The sequence below is a fragment of the Corapipo altera genome, unplaced genomic scaffold (assembly GCF_003945725.1).
Source record: "Corapipo altera isolate COAL_440 unplaced genomic scaffold, ASM394572v1 1, whole genome shotgun sequence".
Classification (NCBI taxonomy): Eukaryota; Metazoa; Chordata; class Aves; order Passeriformes; family Pipridae; genus Corapipo; species Corapipo altera.
Genome location: NW_020884873.1, coordinates 35793470 through 35818210, shown reverse-complemented (window position 1 = coordinate 35818210; position 24741 = coordinate 35793470). Strand labels below are relative to the sequence as shown.

The 24741-nt window shown below is 35.7% G+C and overlaps 1 protein-coding gene across 2 annotated transcripts in view; it reads left to right on the top strand.

Moving 5' to 3' along the window:
• The window catches only part of SLC16A7 (solute carrier family 16 member 7), an 80640-nt gene that overhangs the window by 33588 nt on the left and 22311 nt on the right, over positions 1 to 24741 (top strand). For both annotated transcript variants that reach the window (XM_027656671.1, XM_027656680.1), the window contains exon 2: positions 11993 to 12236. In XM_027656671.1, coding sequence (XP_027512472.1) covers positions 12023 to 12236 — 214 coding nt within the window. In that variant the 5' untranslated portion in view covers positions 11993 to 12022. The remainder of the gene's footprint in view (positions 1 to 11992; positions 12237 to 24741) is intronic.

The following is a 24741-nucleotide window of genomic DNA, read 5'->3' as shown; positions in this document are numbered from 1 at the left end:
ACTTATCTGTGCTGCATCTTTTAACAGTCACCTTTATTCTGCAGGGCCCAATCACACTTTTTCCCACAAAGGGCAAATGAAAAATTCCGTGCATTCAAATTTCATTTCATAAGTACATGTTCCCAGATGCACAGGCACAAACCCACAAGTTAGGTATGTTTTTCCATCATATGCTTCTTTTATCATGTAAACAATGAAATAAGTATATAAGTGGCATTTTACAGACATGGTTTTTGAATGAGTAAACTATAACTAGGCAGAAGGGAAAGAAACAATCCATACTTTTGCTACACATAAAAGCCATACAGATTTATTTGGAGCTCATCAGGGCAGCGTTCATTTTACCCAACCGTTCTATTTTAGTAAAAACATTTTGTTGACTAATGAATCTCATAATGCATAACTTACTGGGAAGAAAAAAAAAAAGAGCACACCCGAAATTCCATGTTTAATATTCAAATTGCAAAATGTCATGAAAAGGGAATAATAATGCTAAGGTTGAACAGATTTTATGCTTGAATCAAACTACAACAAGTACAACTTCCTCTTGGGAACAGTTCACAGCGTGTCTAGTAATATTCTGAGAAGTGAGAGAAATATTGAAAAGTGTGTTTGGAGAAGAATCTGCAAAGAAAAAAAAAAACACACTTAAACCCAGTCATCCCAGAAGGTGGTGGTTGTTTCCTCTGCAGACTGAGAAAGGATCTAGATAAACAACAATTAGAAACCTGGATTTGGAATTTAAATTCATCTACTCTGCTTTGAAGTCAGTTGGGCTGTATGTAAAAGTCTATGTATAGGAGCTCTATGGACAGTCTGTGCATACCTATGCATAGGTAGGATAATAGTTTGAGACTTCAATGGAAATGAGTAAAAGCGGGGTCTTCAAAGGTTTTAGAAAAGCATATAAACTCCAGAGTTCGGAGTTCTGTACTCAGAGAAGATTACTGTCTTGAAGATTGAAAGAGTAATCTTCAGCGGACTATAATGCTTAGACTGTGAATCCCAGCATTTTATTGTATTCTCAAGGAAAACCCTTGAGATTTACAAAACTCCGCTGCCACTTCCTAGACAAAATGAATAGGTATGTGGAGTGTACTGTACATGTTTTTACACATTATGAACAAATTTGTATATAGAAAGTTTGGCCTTTAATAGAAATCATATGAACAACGAAATGTGCATATATCTGCTTTCTGCTAGGAAAACCACAACTCTGTTTTGCCTCTGAACTGATTAAACTTTTGTCCTGAAAGGGACAACAGACTCTTTTCTTCGATTGATGTGCTCATTGCCCTACATTCGATATACCTTGCTCTTGATTTATTAAGCTTCCAGATAAATATGATTTAACTAGTCTCTTCTGTGAATATTTTTACTGTGCCCTTTTGCTAATTGGAAGCTTGCAAATGCCACAGAGATATTTGTGTTACTTGTTTCATTTACTATATACTTTTGTAAACTGTATTGCTGTTTCTATGTAGCTATTATAGTGAAATGTTGAGGATTTGAATTCTTTTGATCTAATGACAATAATGAGTATTACATTATCAAGAAGCATTTGAACAATACTGTCAGGCACATGGTGTGACTTTTGGGGATGGTTCTGTACAGGACTAAGAGCTGGACTCGATGATCCTTATGGATCCCTTCCAACTCAGCATATTCTGTGTGATTCTTTGTGTGTTATAGAAATGTAAAACCTGATGCTTGTGAATCTGTTTATATTGGCATGGCTTTGGCAAAGAAGGGTTATTTAGAGCAAAGCACTTTGGTCCATGGGAGAAGTTTTACAATTAGAGTCCAACATAAATCAACAAAAACAAATTTTTGTATTGGATTTATCAGGTTGCTTTTGAGAAATGAAACAATGCTACCCTGTATTCTCTGTCAAGCAAAATGACAAATTTGCCAGCTAAAACAAAACTAACGCAGTAGCAATTTTATATCCTGTAATTAGCAGATTGTTGCACTTCAGGTCTTCAGTTTTCAGGTCTGCTTTTTGGTTCTGCAACCCAGACAGTGGTGCATTTGGTTTGTCCATAGTAAGAAAAGGAGTTCCTCTTGTTTTATTGTTTGAAAGGAGCACTTTCACACCAGGCTGAGATAACTGGTAAGTTAATGTCTAAAGGCTTATGTTCCAGAAGGCTTATGTTTCCCACTGCAAAGGGAAGAAATGGATATTATTAAGTGAAATGCATAATACTGGCATTAAATGGAAAATTTGTAATGGGAGATTCAAATATGAAAAATATGACCAAAAATGTGAAAAAAATTTGGTTTCTAGATTCTTCAGAAATTGTTGAGGTCAGCATGAGAAAGGAGGGATTTGAGAATTACCTATCACTTCTTGTGCATCCTGCAGTGGTTGATCATCTCTTCTGAGTGTATTGACAAGCACTAAACAACTTTTCAGTGCCACTGCACCAGAGCAGAACCACAGGCTCTGTGTATATATTTGGATGTTCTATGAGGGTTTAGTAAATGGCAGAGTAAAAAATTGCAAATGATACATGTACAAACAATATTATTTATATTAAACTCTTGATAAATTCTAAAGTTTGTTGGAAATTAGTTGAAGGTTGTTTTTCGCTGTAGCATTGTAGAACTACATTCTGACAAGTACAGCAGTGTGTTGTACTCTTTGGGTGTTGTGTACTTATTGTGTTAGGAAAAAGTGTCCTCCATAATAGTCAAGAGAGGGTTTTTGATCTCCCCATGTTCAATTTCTTACAATGGGTGGAGGAATACATGTCAGAATTTGATTAAGCCATCTTGATCTTTAAAGTTGTTTTGTATATATATCAGCAGGTCATCTCATTAACACTTGGACAAAGTACATAGTAAGTTTGTAATTAAACATCCTCTTCCTTCCTATGGAAATCAAATGCAATCATAACTTCTTCCTTCCCTCTATTTGTTTGTGCTAGAACATTGCCATTGCCTAAATTTTATTAGTTTTGGTACATACTTCAAATGAATTTTTTATCATCGTGTTCCAGATTGGGTAAATAAACATCATATGTGTACTTATTTTACGTAGCACAATGCCATGATACTCAATTAGAGCTAAGTTACCTCAAAGAGATACTGGGCTAACATAGCTAATCTGTTCCTTTTAGCCATGTTTAGTCATCAAGAGATGACTAGTGTACCTCTGTAGTACTACACTGTCCTCTGTAAATGTATGCCTCCCCATTTGTTTAGTGTCTACTCAAAGTTATGGATTGTCAAATAGGAATAGACCTTCTTTTATGATCTTTTACCAGCATAAATATCAACATGAGAAAGACTGCAAGTTGAGTGCGGTGGACATAGCTGTCAACTTTAATGATAGGTGGTTAGAAATGTTACATTCCTTTGCACAGCTCTCAAGGTACCATTAACATCTGATTTCTGCACTTAAGAAATGGCAAATGCATGTTCAAGGATGGCCCCTGGTTGGACTCAAACATGAGCACTGTGTTACCATATCTATCTACCTGGAACTGGAGATGGTTGGAGAGAGGAGCAAACCTTGCTGTCATTTTTGCTTTTTCAGAGCCGTGGATATCAGTGGTCATGAGATTAATCAAATGAAAATTAATGTCTCTAACTTGAGAAAATTCTCAGATATGTCTGTGATAAAAGTGTTGCCATTTTTAAAATTATTCCACTTTGTTTTATAAAGCTAACATTGATTCAGTTCTAAAAATGCTTTTATAAATGTATAAAAAATTTACATGTCTGCTAAAATCTGTTAAGTCAGATGAAGTTTTCTTTTTCTTTCTTTCTTTCTTTCTTTCATTCTTTCTTTCTTTCTTTCTTTCTTTCTTTCTTTCTTTCTTTCTCCTAACCTAGTATGTTTTAGTAATTCTAGAAGGATTTCTGGATTAATTTATTTTTTTGGCTATATTGTGCTTGGAATCAATGGCTCACATTTTAACTTTTACTGGCAGAAAGAGCTCACACATCAAGCCTTTAAAGGCACAGCTGAATCAGGTGGATTTTTCAGTTTGAATTATCTGTATGTTTTTAATTTTATTTCATACAAATAGATGGCTTACTTCTCTAGTGTCACACAGTTTTTAAAATCTGCATTGGTTGAATGGTGTCTTACTTATGACCTAGATCCTGGGGAGTTTTTAGACTGGATACCCACAATTGCAGAAACTCTGTTTTTTCCAAGATGTCATAGTCACCAAGTAATTTCTTTTAAAAGCTATTTACCTCATTGTAATTTTTGGTAGCTCTGCCATTTTCCTTTTTGCCTTTTTTATATAATTTTCTATATAGTACCTAAGCTAACTGTAGCTTTGCTAACAGATGATTTATAATTCATTACTTTCCCAGTTCACACTTCTGAAAGACTTATGTCATCAGAAGCGTTCCTAAGTTTTTCCATTTTATTAATAATATAGAAAAAATTCTTAAACTAGTAACAGTTTCCAAACTGGCAGGAATAAATGAAATGTGAACCCTGTGTAAACTTTTGCCGTCTGGAGTTATTTTCCAGCCTTGGCCTGCCATATATTCCCTGTCATATGCTTTTAGGAACAGAATCCAGATCAGTTTACTTCCTATTACATAATCTAAGTTGTCACTAAGACTTAAGCATTAGTAACTATTTCCACCCATGGGAATCATGTGTTTGCACAAGAATAGAAGAAAAATATTTTCCCAGTATGTGTGAGATGATGCTTCCAGGCCAGGATTCAGACAAGTGGTAGGACATATACAAAAAGTGCACTCAGCCATAATACTGGAGCAGAGAAGATAGCAGGGGCTGGATTCTAATCTCAAGAACCTATAGTAACTTTGATAAAGTTTACAGAAGTCTTTTTTTTATAGCATTTATTCAATGTGAATTTTAGAGAAGATGTTGAAGTAGTGGAAAGGTAAATATTATCAAAAATGGTTAAAAATTGGTCTATAAAGAGTTAAAATATGAAGCATCTACAAATTGTAAAGCTGGTTACTACCATAGTTAAATATGAGGGAGTAGTACTAGAATTTAAAAGATGATACAAGTGGTTAGAAATTAATTAGTAAGTGGATCAATGTTCTTGCAGTACAGAGAGCTAAGACTTTGACTTGTAGAGGATGTGTTTAGCTGAGCTTATTAAAACTAGTCCTTTAATAGCAGAACAAAGTTTTGGTTTGGGTTTTTTTGAAAGGCTGATTAGTTTGGTTGTTTATTTTTTTCAGTTCTGCAGAATTTTTCATCAACTTCAATCAACTTATTGTTAAAACTGATTAATTCTTCAGACTGAATCACTGACATTCTCAATTTAGCCATCAACATTTAATTTCAGTGCACTTCAATTTGGGCAGAGTGCCAACCTCTTTGGGCTAGATATTGTATTGAGTGGGTTTTTTGAAGTAATTAAAACAGAATTGCAATCACTTTGGTCAGAATTCATTTCACTTAACTGCAGTCATGTAGGTATTTTGTCATCCACAGTAAGCCAGTCATTTAGGTTTCCCTTAAAATAGGTGAAAAAAGGTAATAACAGAAGACATGACGAATGGAAGTCCAACTCATGACTGTGACTGTGAATACAGGTAATGGTTCCCTAGGAGAATTTGTGGCAGCACAACGTATGAAGTTAAAAAAAAAAACCAACAGAAAAAACAAAATCAAAACCCAAACCCAACAAAACCCCAACAACAAATTAATTATAAATGCTACACTAATATTAGTTTTGACATCTTGCATTAGTCATCTCACTACTGACTCAGCAGTGCTCAAAATCTGATTCAAATGTTGCAACAATTCCAATATATTTTCAATATAATTTTTTCAGATGGGGGTTCCAGTATTGTAAAAGCCTCACTGACTGATTTAGGTTTTGGCTTCAGCTTCTGTTTAAACCATGGTGAACTAGTGCCTTAGTGCAAATGCAATTTTAATTACAATAACAGCATAATTTATATGGTTTTGCTATTTATAGGGCAATATCTTACAGGGATCACTTCTGTGTCAGTAATACTATTTTGAGTCCTCAAACAGGAAGAAGGAATTACATGATGTGCCTTTATTCCAGTCTTGTTGATAAAAGTGAATTAGACGTTCCCGTATTCCCACAGCCATCAGGAGCTCACATCTGTAATCATCCTTGTTTAGCAAACAGTTTTTGCTTTTACATCTAATTATCTGCCCAGTTGATGGTGTTACTAAGAATCAGCCTATTAAAATGCCAGACCCTAAAAGAAAGAAAGTTATTTGGATTGGTTATTTATTTTTGTCTTACAGCGTGTGCCTTTCCCTCCCTTCTGCTTCCCTCCACAGAACCTGCCTCTGCCAACCTCCTAGACAGTTGGAACAGTGATGTGAATGTTTGCTTTGGATGTATGAGGGGCTCTTACTTTCCCACACTGTCTTCAAGAACTTGTCTTGTTACTGGTTCAGTGGGTTAAAAAGTATATCGCAATAGATTCTTATTCTTAACTGTAAATAACTCCATATTCCTTCATCTCCTCTTCAAGAACAAAAAAAGTTTAATTTTTTTTCTCAAGAAGATGTAGCTTTAGACTTAAAATACTTGTAGTTATATTTTTAATATTATTGGATATTGTGCTGTTAAAGACTGAAGTGAAATAGGCTTTAAAATTAAATAAAGCAGGTGATTTTGTTGTTTTGGGGTTTAGCAAAACTTTTAGCAAAAATAGAAAATCCTAACATAATCCTCATAAATATATTTTAATATACTATACTATATATAATTTATGTTATTGTCACATAGAAGTCTGGAAAGCATTCATAGACATAATCCTTTGATTGAAGCCTGCTGGAGAAACTATATAAAACCCAACATCTTTCTAAAATGCTGGGTAACCTAGGCACACTTTTAGCAGTTTTGGTGTATTTGTCCTGCAGGCTAGACCCTAGTGGAAAAAAGGCAGTGAAGTCAAACTCTGAGTGTATCTTTCGTCTGCCTGGGTTTCATTCATCACATACCCCTTAATCTCTGAATACAGACAAAATGGAGACTATTTTCCTCTTTCAGAAAAATTAGCCCATTCTCATTAGGAGCTACTTTACCTTCAGATCTGAATAGTTAGAGCTAAAAGCAGAGAACAGGCTCTCTTGATACCTTGTAGTCAGAGTGTTTTCACATCCTCCCTCTCTCCAGAAAAAAAACCCAAACGAGAAAGAACAAAACCATCTCACAAAACTAACAAGGTATGTTTTTTTTCAAAAACTGAATATTGTTTCCAAGATAATGACAATAACTTGGCGGACTTGTTGAGGCAATACCATTGGATGAGATGATACTTGCTATTCTACCATCTTGGAATTCATTAGAGTTGTTAATAAAAATAAGAAAATTGGAAATTTTGCAGCTTTTAAGCAAGGATCTTTTATAGGAGTATAATTCCTATATAACTCATTATTTTACTAATGCTAAAGCAAATTAACTTATTTCAAATACAGCAATGTAATTAACGGTTGTTAAAGGTAAGTTGGAGCAGCAAACTATTCAAACCTGTAAAGCAAACGTTGTACCCTACCTGTGCTCCTTACTCTAGTATAAGCAGTACAATTAATCTGAATTTGCTACTTAACGAGATTCTAAAACACACATATACTTAAAAATTTTAGTCATAACTCACAGCTTATTTGGGCATTACTCCATATCCCAGCTCTGCCACTGATCTGGGACAGGACTTATGTTACTTAACCTGTTATTACATTTGTGTCCCATGTCTAAAAGTGGATGATGCTACTCAGTCAGCCCACAGGGATGTTACATGACTGATATTGGTCAAAATTGCAAAGCTGTTTGTGGTTCTTGGCTTACTGTGTGAAACTGTGCACTGTGTGTAGTGCACTCAAGCCAAGTATTCCCAGTATCCTACAGCAATTGGGGACAGATTTTTCACATGCCAGCTCTTTTACTTTGGGAGAAATGGCTGCTGAGTCAAGTGGTGATGGGGCACATTCAGGACAAAGCAGACAAAATCAAAGCTGGAAAGCAAACAGTTTCTCTAATATTGCAGAAAAACAAAACTAAATCTCCCAGTAAAATCAGAGTCTCTGTAAACAAGAGAGCAACATAACCCCTTCTTAGAAGGGTCTTTGACAAGCTGTTTTATTGATATCTGATTCTGGCAGCTGGCAACTGCAGAATATTAATGAAGCATGGGTACAAGAGCAGTTTGAAAAGGTTGATTATAACTAACTGAACTCTACAGTGCATGATATCAAGGTACATTATTTGTCTGTAGCATTTATTCCTAGTTTGTTTTGACCTTGTTGTTTGCTTGGTGCTTTTTTCCTTTTTTTTCTTTTCCGCCTCATTTTCCTTCTTTTCCTTTCTCTTCCTTCCTTCCTCCCTCCTTCCCTCACTTTCCCCTTCCCTCCCATTCTCGTTCTCTCTTTCATTCACTAGTTTTCATATGCCTGATTAAGTTCAAATGTGCTGAAAACTACACAATGAAAATAGTGAATATCAGATGTTTCAAAAGTGCCCTCTTGTCTCTCTCCTGTTGTTTCTTAGTAGAAGCACGCAGGTCTTACTACAGTAAGCTATGTTCTTGTTCACTGCTTACATAAATGGGATTTATACAGGGGAACTAGAAAGAACTTAGGAGAAAATCCTTCTGCACAGTCTGACTCGGTATGTAAGGGCTGAGCAATCTCTGTGTATCTGACAGAGAGAAGAGAGATTGATGGCCTCGCTCAGGACACATTTCAGTCACTATTCCCCCGCTGCTTTTCTGGGCAGAGGGCAGGGAGCATTCCTCACCCACTGCTTGCCTATAAAGGCATAGATATGAGCAGTGCTCGCTTGCTAGCTTTAAGCACATGATGGAATTCATATGACTGACTAAAAACAGTGGTGGTGACCCTCATTTACTCAAGTGCTGCTTTTTATTTTTTTTCTTTTGGTCTGGCACTTTGTCCTTCACATTAACATTATCACATGTGCCTGGTTTTATGATTTCTACCGTATTTCTTTTTATTCTCCCCAGCCCATAATAAACTAAGAGTTCTGAAAAGGCATTTTGCTTGTCACTGCTTTATTCCTTCATTTTGTGCCTCTTCCTTTATTAACATTTGTATCCACTCATGTAAAATCCTGTTTTGATTTGGTTGGTGATGGATTTTGCACTTTTCTGAATACTACCTATACTACTCAAATCTGACTAGTTAGGCTTAGGTTAGAGCTAGGTATATTAATGGACTAGACTTCTTCAGGAAGGATTCAGTTTCAGAGATATTAAGTGCAGATTTTACAGCAGAATATAGCTTTAGCTCCTGAGCAGGTATGGAATGTTTGAGGTGCTGGATTTGATGTTTCTGACAAAATGAATACTTTTTTCCCTCTGGCTGCAAACATAATTTTTTTCCTGTTCACCTTTTATTAACTGGAGCTAAAATTGGCCAGGACGATCATAAAGGAATATCAGGGAAGCTATTATTAACTCTACTTTGTGGAATAAACAGGAGGTGTGAGATACAATGATCCAGGCTCTTCTTCGTGACAGCGTAATGCCCAGTGCAGGTTGGCAGGCAGGACCATTTCAGTGGGCTTTGAAGCAGTTAACCTCTAGGCTGAGGAACAGGAGCAGCCAATGCCCCTTTGCTTGGCTCCTTAATGCCTTCTTAATTTACTGTGAAACATTTGAAGGGAGGAAAGCACTGAATTGTGAGAGCCTGTTCTTATGCCCTAAGGGGCATAATGAACCAACCAAAGCATTGATTCATTAGTGACATTCGGGAACCTTCAACATTCTTCTGAGTAATATGGTGGCTGTGATTTTTCAAAGTGGTTGTATATTATTTTTAGGAGAAGGAGTGCTTCTTTAATAAATTGATAAATCCTTTCCATTGTTGTGAAGAGCAATGTGTTGATGTTGTGTGCCATTACAAAAATTTGTAATAGCAATAGAAGTGTTGACATCTGAATAGTAAATATGAAAACAAATATGCTCAAGCCTTTGAAGTGTAGAAAACAATAGTTGAACTTTTTTTCATGAAATAACCGAAAGTTTTCTCAGATGAGCAGAACAACTGTTTTCTGGGATAGATAGCTGTCTTGTTTACTGTCACTTAAAAACAGTTCTGCTTTTCATGCCAGTTTGAAGTTTGTGCTTTTGAATGCAATCGATCATTATTATGTGTGCTCTAAATTATAGTAGGCTTTCTGAGATACTCCTATGTGTCCTGATTAGCAAAAACAAACTAATGTTTAACTGCTTTGCCGAAGTTAAGTCTCAGCAACCAGAATTGTTTCTACTTGTCCAACTTTTCCTGGTGGCAGGCCCAGGTTTTCCTCTCTGATGTATGTTGGTGAACTATTATTAAGCTGTAACTAGGATAAGCAGAAACAGAGGTTCTTTCTGGACAAGCACATAAAAAGATTTAAATGTTCTGTGTACAGAGAAATAGATACCTATTGCTGCCAGCAGCAAATCTCAATTATATGGTACAGAAGTCAAACTACCTGGGCTTTTTTTTATCTTTCATAAAAGCCAGATGTTTTAGTCCTTGATTTAGCTTCCCCCAAAAAGTCTACAAGCTACATCAGACTGTAGCTGATATCTACAGTCGCTTAAGTAAAGTGGAGAATCAGAAGTACAGTGGGTTTCTATCCCCTAGTGATAGGTAATCTTAAAAGCAACACTTTGCTTGTTTTGTGGCATATACTACATGGTATTTAGCCTGAAATACTCCAGGCACTATCCCAAGAGACTACTATAAGCTGACGCAGTTAGTTTTTCAGTTTTTGTTAAGGTAATCATATCACTCCCACTGCTAATGCAGTTTACTGCGAGAAATTGGAATATGCTGTAAGTGGCACAGAAGAAATCATGTAGAGACCTACTGGTAACCATAAGCATAACAGCAACTTAAACACTGTTATCATCCACAGCTTTCGATACTGGTACAACAGGAGACCAGTGAAGAATAATAAATTGTCTAAATACCTGAGAAAGAAACAGAGAGGAAGGAGGAATTTGCACTGCACACTGTCTGTGTAGGCTGGATTACACAGAAGAAAACACAGTGTACTGCAGGACTGTGTTTAATAATAAAGGGATTTGATAGTGGAAAAATCTCAGAATTAAAAAATGAATTATCACTGCTACATGTTTTCTAAACATGTTTTCTAAAGGAAATGCAGAATGTAGAAAACTTAAGGTTTTAGATATGAAGATGACACTAATAGGGTGACATTTATTTCAGGTCTTATGAGTTTTGTGTGGATTACCTATGATTTCTTGAGCTGCCTGAATGCACATCTCAGAACCTCTATAAGATATCACTCTGTTGGCATCTCTATGGTCAATTCTAAGTTAGAGAATAGCTGTGGAAAGCTTGTGAGGTTTATTAGGGAAAGGTTTCCTGATGTCTTCTGACATGTGGAAACAGCAAAATTAACTCCATCAAACTCCACTTTGATCCTGCAAATAATATCAACATAACTTATAATATGAAGATGAAAATCTTGAAAAACAAGAGTACAAAATGGAATTTTAATATTTTGTATTTACTTATGGGTACACAGGGAATTTTAAATCTCTGCTTAGAACTTGCTGTTCAGTTGTTTGCAATTTGTTCTTTTCTGCTGTTGCTGATGATTTTGCTGTGGTACCAATAAATCTTGCTAACACAATGGCATTTAGTTATAATTTAATGTAACTTCTTTCCATTGTTTCCCATCCATACCGTAGATGGTAGAACTATGTAAATTAACCCACACAAACTTATCACTTTCCAATAAGTGAATAATTGCAAATGCAACTTTAGTGACTGAGATCAGTGATTTGTAACAGTTGCCACATATTAAATAGGCTATTGGAAATATTCTTGCTAAAAATCTTTTTGCAGAACAGGTTTTGCTTCTAAAAACAGGTACTTGTGTTCTGTGATTCCATGAAAGCTGGAAATTGGTCTTTGCTCTGAGGACTCATTATAATCCCTGCAGATGATGACTGAATACTGTAGTTTGATATGGAAAAGAGGGAAAACTAAACCCCTGTTTCTTTTCTTCTTTTCCAGTCTAGTTGGCGAAGAGATAGAGACCAAAAAATGCCACCAGCAACAGGAGCGCCAGATTACCCACCTCCTGATGGAGGCTGGGGATGGGTTGTGGTCTTTGGGGCTTTTATTTCCATTGGATTTTCCTATGCATTCCCCAAAGCCATCACGGTGTTCTTCAAGGAAATACAAGAAATCTTCCACACATCTTATAGTGAGATAGCTTGGATATCATCGATAATGTTGGCTGTCATGTATGCAGGAGGTAAGAGATTTGTGAAATTTGTAAATACCATTGTTTGTTTGGGGTTTTTTCCTATGCTCTTAAAGCATTTTTTTTCCCCTTAGGACCTTTTCTTTGATCCTCTTCCTAACTCTATTTTGCAGTTTTTTCCTGAATTCACAATTCCTGAGAGAATCATTTTTCCAACAAATCAATGCCCAAGTAACTTCATCTGGGTCTGGGGGTACATTTCATCAGTTTTCACTGCCTTGGTGAGATCTCTCAGTATATCTGATGATAGAGCTTAATCATAGAAATTTATTTTTTTATAGGGTTCATTATTCAGGCACAGGTATTCCTCTGTAGTCAGGGATTTCACATCTTGTCCTCATTTGTCCTAAAATCCTACTTTCCACTTAGGCCAAGAGTGATGTTTTAAACAAGCCATCTGTATGACAGCTAAGATGCAGACAATCTTATTTTTGGGACTGAACAATGAACATAAATTCGATGATATGTTTTTTATTGTGAATAAGCAAATAAAGAACAAGACAGATGAAAAAGGATTTTAAAGTATAAAGCTATGTTTAAGAACTGTCAAACCTGCTTTGACAGGTTTTGTGTCTATCAGCCCCAAAAACTAACTTGTTAAATTCTGCTTGGTTTCTTCATTTTTTCAGAATTTTTTTTCTTTTTTAAGTATTGTTGAGAGCTAGCTGCTGCTTAGGCAAAACACTTATTCAAGCAGTCCAGAGGTCTGAATAAGAGATTAATTCAGGCAATAGATCTGGCATTTCCCTTTCTTTTGATAGTTACAAGGTCTGAAACATCTCAGACTATTTGAGTGATGGAGCTATTAAATGCATAGACTTATAAATGTGTGTATATGTATAAATCTATATACATAGAAACTGAAAACATTGTCCCAATAGCATATTGAGATTGAAACTCTTTAATCACTGAAGAGCATCACTCCAGTATTTTTCAGAACTGTTATCTGTGTAACAGCAAAGTATTATCAGGTCCTACAAATGATCTATTGAAGGGTGCATGAAGCCTCATAGCATGGTAATTTCAGCCTACCTAAGTTTTGACACATGAATGACCCCAACTCATTTAGTAGTCAGGGAAGGGAGGAACGTTCCTACAGAGAGGAATTCAGGCTACCTGAGTTGCTTTCTCTAAGTACCTCTTTTTCCCCTCTAACTATAATAGTGAAGCTGAAGCCAGCATAGCATTAGCTTAAGCACCTCAGGTAAGTATTTTTCAGTTGATGGGATGGAAAAATGGATCTTTTCTCAAATGCTGGCAGTCACAGAGACACATCTTGACAAGAGGAATCAATATCAACAAAAGCTTCCTGTTCAGATATTTTGATCTATTTTTATTCATATACTAGTAGAGAATCATAAGTTATTCATATACTAGTAGAGAAATATAACGGATTTTATAGGACTGGCAACACTAGGCAAGTGATTCACCAGGTGAAGAAGTAACTCAGTACAAATAAGACTGAAGTAAAAGATCGGGTATGTCCCATCACATTCAGGTCCCCTTTAATGTATCTGTTTCTTAAAGGTGCATCAGCACGTGCACTGTAGACTGTAACTTGTAACTGTGGAGGCCCCTGAACAAGTGCTGAACCCATCTGGAACATGGAAAAAACAAGTGTTGAAAGGCTGGAGTTTTTTTCTGCTTTTGCTGTGCTGTGACTTGCTGACCTGGGCTCTTTTAATCATGTGAAGGAGGTTTGCTTTAAAGCACAGGTGCTGTTTTGTTATGTTCTTTGAATAGCAATTTATGCTGTTTCTGTCAGGTCAAAGTTCACCCAGGTTTTATTAACAGTACAGATGCAAATCTCAGGACATTTAGGTGTGGTCATTTTTATCTGTGAGTTTCAATGTGCACAACTTTTTATATAAAATACAAAGGATTTAGTACTCCTGCCTTTTTTTTTAATACTTCTTTTACTGTTCTGAGTACCAGCATAGTAACTCCATCTCTACATCGACATTAAAAATTACAAAATTATTTGCTATTCATTCTGATAACACCTACCCCAATCACTATGAAGATTATCAGCACAGGAACAGTAGGCAAAGTTGTTTGGATATCTAGTTACGGACTCGTGATTTTAAAATGCTGAGAATGACGACCCTGCCTGACATAAACACTCTTTGAAGCCATACCTTCTCTAGGACTACTTCCTAAAAAATAGGCCATTTAGACAATCACTGGCAGAATATGAAATAGCTATCAGGAAAAACATTTCTGAAGGAAGTCACTTCATTGTTTTTATTGTCTGAAAGTGGTTTGATTCTTCCTTCATATTTGATGTGCTGCAATGTGAAATACTTGTTCAGGCCATGAGTACAAGGTATATTGTTTACTGTGAAGTGTGATACATACATCTGCAATGAACACTGTTCATCATACTACTAATTAAGGTAACCTGAAAACATCTAAGATCTGCCATCCTCATTAGAGCTTAGCATTCAACCTATTAATCACCCCATTGGGGTCAGTGAGTAAGTTAGTCTGTGCAGACACTTTTTGCTTTAGAGGCTGCAGCCTCTTGCAGTAATTAGCTGGCATCTGTGTTTCAGCAACAAAATATTAACTTACTTTTCAATGCCTGAGAAAAAAAAAAAGAAACCAATAAAAGGCATCCAGTAAGGAGCTAAAAGAATGTTAATTATGTTTATCACTTACTTCATGCTTAGAATAAATGGCATTAAATTATAGCAGACCATCTGGCAATCCATATGGTCTCCTGCAGTTCTGGTTAATTCCAGCAAATAGGTCAAGCACAGCATTCACCCTGTTAGGAAAGCACTAGGCAGAGGTGACAATTCTGATAAATCAAATTGATATGAACCTCCTTTTCCCTCTCAGTCCGGCACAATATGCACCTACATCCTGTTTTTTGTTGTGTTTTGAGGGGTTAGTTTGTTTGTTTTCTAAAGCTCTCTCTTCCTCCTTCCCCCACCCCTCAAACCCATCTCCTGAATCTTTTTTAGAGTTTACTAAAAAACCATCCCAAAAAGCAAGATGTGATGTGATCAAGGTTACAAGCCTCAAGGTTGCACATCCTCTACTGTTCAACCCGTGTTTGATAAAAGCATTCTCTGGAGAAGAGCAGTAGTTCAGTCTCCATGGTAACTCCTTCTTCTGCCTCTCTTGAGCAGAGACTGTCAATTCCGTTAAATTAAGGGTGATGGTTTTGTGATGGATTCCTACACCCAAGGGACTGAGATTGAGACCACCAGACTTCTGTTACTGGAGGACAGAAGCTGGGATAAAATGGAATTAGTTGAGTTATACTGACAGGACAGGCTGTATTTCTGTATGTGTGCAAGCACATATGTTTATAAAATGCGTGTCCATGTATGTATTCACATATATATCAACTATATATGTATCCATATACTTATAGAGCCATATTTCTCCTCTAACACCTGCAAACATCAAGGAACTAAAGAAAAAGATAAATACATTTGACCTCAAATTTTCTTAGTTCATTCTTCTCTTTTTCAAAACTTTACCTCTCACTTTGTGCAGCATTAACAGCCAAAGGTGATTAGGGAGCCTCTTATCAGAGCTCTATCTGTTTCCAGTAAAAATGTTTTCATTGTTTTCAGTGTGGGTTTGATGGGAGCCATAGTGGCAGCTATGAAAGCCATGTGACAAGTCTGGTGATTTCAGACAGAGCTGACCTTGAGTTTTAGATTTCCTCAGGGAAAAAGCAGTTTGTTTACTCACTAAGCTTTAACTCTTTTTCTGTCATTTTTTCAAGGACAATTTCCAAGGACAACTTCCAAGTTTGGGGGTTTTGTTTCTTTTGTTTGGTTGTGGTTTTTTCCCCAAAAAGAACTTTTTGGGTATGACACTAGGTTAAGAAGATCATCTTGAGAGCTGATAAATTCTCTAAGCCATACTCAGCTGTGAAATGTGGGACAGTTTTGCTGGTCTAAAGTTCAGAAAACAAAAAAGATTCATTTAAATTCTGGATGATATTTCTAAGTAAATAATTTGAAAAACATCTTTAGACCCCTTTTGAAGAAAGATACTAAGTGTATGTAGTAGGCATTACAATTTTTCAAAACACATTTATAATTAAAAATTGAATCATTTATTCTCTTTTTCTTTCTTCTGTATTGCTTAAGTTACTCAAGTTTGAAGTTAAGTATTTCCAAGCAGTAGCAAACCCTTAAGGGATTTTTTCGTGTGACAGCACAAGAGCAACCTATAGACAAGTCCTCATTTTGACTTTGTCAATTGTTAATTTGGAAAATAACATATCATATGGTATGTTCAAAATATTTGTGATTTTATCTCAGTGGGTGTTTTGGTGATATTACTGCGAAGATGAAATGGTGCGCACAGTGGAGATGACAGTTGTGAAATCCATGTAACACAAACAACAGATGGTTATGGATTTTTACTTTTGGACAGGACCTGGTTTCCTACACTTTTCTTCCTCCCTGGTAACGTTTTCTAATTTTGGTTTTACAAATACTGGCAAGAGGAATTCAGTGGCCATGGATAAGGAGATTGAGAAGCTTTCTTGAATCAACTTATCTCCTTTGTTGTCAGACAAGTGTTTTTCCCCATCAGAATATACAAAGTGTTGAATTTTAATAACCTCCTTTAGAGTGTCCTTGAAAGGAGAACTTACCAATTTTCTGAATGCCTCATGGGTATAAGGGAATACTTCACATTTAGCCTAAAATATATGTAAAACCTTGATGTCAAGTTAATTTCAGACTCACAGATAAAGAAAAAGGAGTCATAATGAGGTTTCACAAGAACAGAGCATTTTGAAACTTACTAGCAAATGGAGATGAGTACAAAAAAGAGGTACCAAGACTAACAAAAATATTATAAATTTATATTAGTTCAGTTTTTAAAAAATAAGACCTGAATGCTAAAGCCTCTGAAGGGTAATGCAGACAGGTTTTATATTTCTTGGAAGGCTTTGAGTTTCAGTAAAACTAGCCCTTGTAGGGCAGTGTTCTGCAGTAGCAATGGCTGTTTTAAACAGATGCCTTCCTGGATGTTTAGAAAACACTCTCTAAAATGATCAGGGTAAGAAGAATGAAAAAAAAACCCCAGATCTGTTGTAGATGGTTTTAAACATTTTTTTTCAAACAGATTTGTTATCCTGCATACAGGAACAAGCTGGTTTTTCAGTCTATGACTTGTTACATTTGGCTGAACAGATAAGACCTAATTGCTAAATATCCAGTGCCTTTTGGGGATCCAATTTTGACAAGTTTTCATGAAACACAGGTTTTACTGGAATCTACTGAGACATACTCAGGAAGCCAGTCTCAAAGTTAAAGACATGTTTACACTGAGAGAAATAAGGGTTTTTTTGTCTTTTATTGTAGGCTTATGTTAATTTTGAGTAATTGTCAGAAAGACATTATATGACATAAGAGTTCCCACTGTGCTTCTACCAACCTCTTTTGGTATTCCAACCATAGGTTATTAGTAATGGTTTGATGCATGTAATGACTTGGGGGACATGGTTTAGTGGTGAACACAGTGGTGCTTAGTTAGTGGTTGTATTCAATGATCTTAGAGGTCTTTTCCAACCTTAATGATTCTATGATTCTACAGAAATATTTAATTAACTTGAACTCTTTACTAAAACAGGTCTCGTTTACAACAAGTAGGCAATGTAGATTACATAATAAACAATAATTAATCACTCTTTTCTTTTGTAAGGCTTTGTATTTGTCTTGATCTTAATTTGGTTTTATAACCAGGGATTTCTGTAAGTAACCAATTTTGACAGATTTTTTTATTTGCAAAAATTATTCTTTTTTATCTCCCTCTGAGTTTCAAGTAATAGGTCAAAGTCTAACAATAATAAATAATGTGCATCTAAGGGGCTAAAACTTTCGGTTTGTTTAAGAAAGGTATCAAGGGACAAACTTACGCCTTTGATATGTTCATTGGGCTTGTAAAACTTAGACGAAAGAATGCTTATTTTGTGTGTACTAGTAATGTTGGATGAGTTCCCATATAGTTTTCCACTGGATCATACAATGATTGTGTTCATAATGTGTGTCGGGCAATTCAAAGGTAATGAAACAATGGTGTAGTGCAACTGGGAATCATGAGATATTTAAGCAGATACCAGAGAAGAACTGTGGGGAAGGAAAAGTCTGTGTATACCATTGTAGTCACCCAGCACTTCAAATGAAATAATAAACCCAGCACTTTACAAAGAACTTATTATAGAATTTCAGTGGTCCATTGTTTTGGAATGTCTAAGAACTATTCCCTTGTTTATTTTGAAGGGTATATTCAAGGGAAACAAAGCTGTTCTGATATGTTTAGAAGGTATTCTAAGCCAGTATCAAATGGCAACAGCTGAGACTTACTGTGATTCATAAAGATATGTAGTTCTGTAGTCATTAACAGATGTAAGTGGGCCAGGGACTTAGTGACAGGTTTATGCTGATGGCAGAGGAACAACAGAAATCAAAGAATTAGGTGGGTTTGGAATATCTTTTATGATTATGTTAAACACTCTTTTAACTGATTAACTGATTTTGAAGATTTTTGCAGAAATCAAATGACACGTATTTCAATGTATATACCATATGAAGGGTTTTTGAAGAGTCAGAACCTTTTCATCTAAGAGTGTAATTCTATTAAGATTCTGCATGTCAAAGAACACAAACAAATGCGGCTTTACTAGCTAATATATGTTTTGTTGGTGCATACAAGCAAAAGAAAAACTTAACTTTCTTTTCCACAAATTTTGGTATGTGTTTTTTTTCATTCTCAAGAAACAGTTAAGTATTTTAGCTGCAATTCTACCTGATTTTTGTTTGGGTGAATATCTACTATGACTAGACATCCAAATGAAAGAATGCGATTAAAACAGGAGATTGTACTGTGAAATAAGACATTGATTTCCTCATACAGTTCAAACACTTCTTATAACACTTTCCCACTGATGACAGGAACTTGTGCCCTGTTTGCTTTTCTATGTGTAATGCTCTGAAACAGTTGCCATTAAGTGCTTTAACTTTTAGAAAACTTAGAAGGAATTAGTGGTATTACTACAGCTTTTTAGCAATAGAAGCTGGAGATTATATGAGGAGGATTTATGTGTTTAGTCTTCCTCAACATAAGCACTTACATCTGATCCAGTTGTCTAGACATCTTCTGTTGTCAGTCAGTAAAAATGGGAATTTCTAATTCATCCCTTCCTAAGTTAAATGTCCAAAACAGATCAAATGAATCATGTTTGAAAGACTTCTCTGTCTTTCGAGTGCTAAAGGAATCCAGAGGAAAAGTTCTAATGTCCATTTTGCACACATCTGAGATGATGACACCTTACATGATTGTTGCCCTGTACTAATACATTATATTTTGCTACCTAGAGACCTTAAAATATAAGAATGTTCTTGTTAGAGACATGCACCCATGGTTAGTGATTTTCAGCTTGTTACGTCTTTAAACTTCTTCTTGTATGTTGCATGGGTTATAATTCTCCCATGTTTCAGTGACACTGACTCAGTTGTGCTACTTTTAATACTATTAAAAATATTTGGTTTTTTTAAGATTACTTTTTAGCTAGTAAATCTTCTCTCATCTTGCAATGACTTTCCTCATACTCACAATTCCTTTTCTTCCTTCACCAGCTAAGGAAAAAACACAACTGGGAGAATAACTGGTTTGTCTAATTGTTGGCCAGTTTTACATTCATTTGTATCTGATTTTAAGCTGATAGAAATCTATGGATCTGTTGTATTTTCTTCTATTCTGTCAATGATTTGAAAGTTGAATATAGTTCCGTCTCTTTTATAACAAGATCTCCAAATACTTCTCTATCAGTACAAGCTTGCAGCACCAATTTTGTCATGATACAAACCTTACTCACTGCTCTCCTATGGGGGAGTTCTTTCCTTTTCCTGGAACAGAACTTACTTGACTGAAATTTTTAGTTCTTTTGAAAGGATGAGCTTTTCTGTCCTACACATGTTGCTTCCAGATTTACAGGACTTCTGCAACAGCTTTCCAGATAGGACTGGTGCAAGAGAAGGCAGCAGCTGTTCTATTTGACCTTCCTTAGAAAGAGGAGTAATCTCAGGTCCTTGGAAGAAAAATTTCACTCAGAAAAGCTTCTAGAGGAGTTCTGTTCTAAATTGCTTGAATTATTGTCATATACTCAAATGGCAGAATTAATCCCCCCTTACTGTGGCATTTCTAAGCTTTAAGTGTGTTTAATTAAGTTGCTGAATCTTCTGTTACTTGCCTCATCAGAATAGTTGTAATTTCCAGAACAGCAAGTAAATAAAGTGCAAGTGGTTTTACTTCTGGACTGTCTTTTCAGGAACTATTCAGTCCATAAGAAACCAAAACTCCGTAACTGTTACCATGAAACATTTAATTAAGGAACTTAAGGTTTTAAAACAGGAGAGAATGAACATTTTCACTGATGATGTTATGCTCTTATCAGAGACTTGTAAAATAACTACCTGGGACTGCATTCCAAGTATGGGCACTGATGTTAATCTTTCAATACATGCTTAATTTTGAATACCTTAGTGATCTTATAAGGTTCAAAATTAAATTAAAATTTTTCCCTTACCTAAAGTCAGCATATAAACGTTTATATATTTATGCAAATATGTTTATCCTTAGGTGTTTGTAACATCAAGATCTCTTGACAGTGTACCTTCAATGACTTAAGTGCTCCCAGAGGCACTCATTAAAATCTCGTTTTTATTTATATTCACCTTAAAAAGACATGATCCATAAATGATTCATGTATTTTTCCCAAAATATAAAAAAAAAATTGGATACGAGCTTTGAAGATTTACAACAGTTAAACAAAACTAATGGTATTCAATTTATTGAAGTAATCATTTGATTAAACTTTTGACTTCTTTGTTAGTAAGCTTATCTCTGCTTCTTAAACAGAAAATAAAAATCTAAGGACACGGTACAATTTGACCTTAAATATGAGTCCCCTAACTTCGATTTTAATTTATTGGATTCCATAGAGTCTCAGTGCCCCAAAGTACACTGAGGAGTGGAGAATCAGGGACTGTGACTGTAAGGATTGTTCTGATTTTTCATTGAAGCAACAGACTCTGTAATGAAACACTTTCAGGTGTGACCTGAAATTGTATGATTCTCACATAAGAAGAGAATATAATCAATATTAGAGATGGTTGTAAGAGGCTTGTGGCCCCTTACATGAATAATCACATTGGCTTAATACATTTTTATTGCCATAGAAAGGTATAGCAAATCTAAAAAAAGGCACAGCAAAACCAAACCAGAAACCACTGTCTTCTGTGGACTAGACTTGCAGAAGGACTACACCTCCTAGAATGTGATGTGGCAATTCATCTTAGAATAAGGTTCAACGTGTGGTAGGTGACTGCATTTACAATAATGAACAACACAGTCCAGCAAAATACTATAATAAAAAACTGTAGAGCTGCAATTTTTCCAAGATGCTTTGGTTACGAAATGCAATATGGTACCTAATAGCCTTAAACAAAATGTTTGTAAATATTTTGAAAAGCTAAGAGGAAGAATTAACTTATGGTAATGCCATATAGTTATATTTCTAATTTGTTTATTTGTATGGCAGAAGATGTTTGAGATATTCCAGAGTGACTTTTTTGAAGAGTTTTAATTTAACTGAAAATTCTGAGACTTGAAATTTTTATTTCAGCTTGGGAATAAAACCCACAAAATTGGTTCATGCAATGCTAGTTCTAATTTTCTGTATTGTTCCTTAAAAATCAAATAGCATGTCACATAATACATGTGGGAGTAGTTCTCTTGTCTTTCACACAGCACCATAGTTTATACCTGTGCAAAAGTGTGCAAGGTAACATTTGCCATTGTGATTTAGAAGCACTTTATGTTTACTTACTCAAATGTAAACAGTAGCATGAGTGCAAAGCACTTGACCCTACGCTCAGAGAAACAGAGCTGATGTGGCAAATGGAATTAAGACAAGAGCAAATTTGTGTCATGGAATTTCTTCCAGACTATTTCACTTGATGTTACAAAAAATTTACCTGACAAAGTATTCAGATATACATATTGCCTAGATCAGTCAAAGTTCTAACCAATTGCTTTCCAGTAAGATGTATTATCACTTACTAAAGAAACATAGATCTTCCTGTAGGAAGAAAGTAATCCTTTCCTCAGTAAACCTAAGTAATATTCTCCTCACAGGCACAGATTTTAAATCCTTGCAGAAGCAGGTATGTTTCACTGGATTATTTTAATATGTTCTTGCTGAAGAATGTCAATGTAACTCTTCAGATGAAAGGTGGCTTCAGGAATGCATGATATTTAGGCAGAATCTGTAATACAAATCATGAGAAACCTATATTTTAATGGACACTAATTTATTATTGTGAATTTATGATGCATCACAATCATTAGAAGGAACCTGCTTGACATTACTAGGTGGAGATTAAGGTTTTTGCCAGTGGCAGAAACAGCACGCAGGTAAACCTGCTTTTTAACACAACAGGTGTTCAAAAGCCACACAAATACTATCTTCAAGCAACAAGATGGGACTAGGTTACCAAGCCACTTCATGTTGCTTTTTGCAGGAGAGCTCAAATATTCCTTGTTCATGCAAGCATACCTGATCTAGACTTCCTACACCCCCACATTTTCAGATCTTGTCTATGGAGGTGTATCCTCTGCTGGTACAAGGGAGAGGACTGTGTAGAGAACATGATAAACATTGTTTCCTCTCTAGTCCAGGCGAAACAGAAAGGCCATAAAGACCTTTTCCCATATCCTTCATAATATATTTCTTTTCCACTGCTTAAGTCCCAGGCTTCTTATACTAATTTTTCATGACTCTTTCACTCCTCGCTGGGTCATAATTTATGATAATTTTTGTTGAGTCCACAGAATAAATGCCATGTGACTCTACATAGAGAATATCTGAAAATGTGAAAGACTTGTCAAGTAAAACTCTTTCTATTGTAGATGGAAATCTGAAAATGACAGTTCAATGGCAAATTCAACTCTGATGACAAAAAAGTATGTGAGTTGGATATGGGAACAGGCAAAGATAAACTGGCATCTACTCTGATATATAGATTAAAAACAGATACCTGATTTCTCTTTCAGTTTGATTGGATAGAGTTATTCAGAGACATGAATTTTACTGTATAAGGCTAGGGAGAAGCAAGGAAAATATAATGAGGAGAGAAGAGATTAGAGCTCGCTCTTAAATTATTGATTAATTAGTAAATATTTTCCTGAATATTATTGTTTTTAAAAAACAGTTAAATGTGGGTTGTCTTAAACTTAAGTAAATTGGAAAGTCATAGACTCAGAGTCATAGAGCGGTTTGGGTTAGAAGGGACCTTAAAGGTCATTTAGTTCCAACCCCCCCGAGACAGGAAGGGACCTTCCACTACACCAGGTTGCTCAAAGCCCCATCTAACCTGGTCTTGAACACTTCCGGGGATGGGGCATCTATTTCTCTGGGCAACCTGTGCCAGTGTCTCACCATCCTCACAGGGAAGACTTTCTTCCTGATATCTAATCTAAACGTACTCTCTTTCAGTGTGAAACCATTAGCCCTTGTCGTACAACTACACGCCCTTGTAAAAAGTCCGTTTCCGTCTTTCATGTAGGCTCCCTTCAGGTACTGAAAGGTCACCCTGGAGCCTTCTCTTCTCCAAGCTGAAAAATTCCAACTCTCTCAGCCTTTCCTAATAGAGAAAAAGTTCCATCCCTCTAATCATCTTCATGGCCCTGATGTTATACTCTGAACTTGTGGGACACTTTCAGAATTTGTACATGTTCACTGAGTTGTCCCCAAAGTTTCCACTTCTTTAAGGGTGTAACAAAGGCTACTGCTTTAGGCACAGTTCCAATAAAAAATGCACTGAAAAATGGAAAGCGTAACATAAGTCTTGTTACTATTTTTGATCAAGAGTATAATATTTTGATAACTTTGGGCTGTTCACTATTCTAGTTTTGACTTTTTTTCTTCATGTTTCTAACCATTTAACAGTTTATATTGCTTTTAGTCTTTTTGACCTGGAAGACAAGGTTACTTTACATATCATTCTATAATTTAACAGATTTTTCTCGATATAAATACATCCTATTTTTTCACTTATCTGAAAACAGGAAAAAAGCCCACAAATGAACTTCCACAAAGATTCTCAGTTTTAGTTGAAAACTAAATGTAGTTTGGAAAATACTGGGAAAAGGCAAATTCTGTATCTGGTATTATCCCATTAATATACTACCATTGTCTGCATTTATGCTCTAAATAGGTGCCAAAAACTAATGAGAATGCTTAGTTCCCATTTTGTATGGTATTCTTTGAAACATAAATAAACTCCCTTCACCCTTCTGGTTCCTTTACCATTTTTCTTCTCCTTACTCCTTCCTCTTCCGCTTTTCCTCTTTCTTCCCATTCCCTCAGCATTTATTATATTGTTAAAAAGAACTGTGTCTTGTCGATACCACCTAAGGAGTCTATCCGCTGTGCTTTTTGCAACTGGACTTGTCT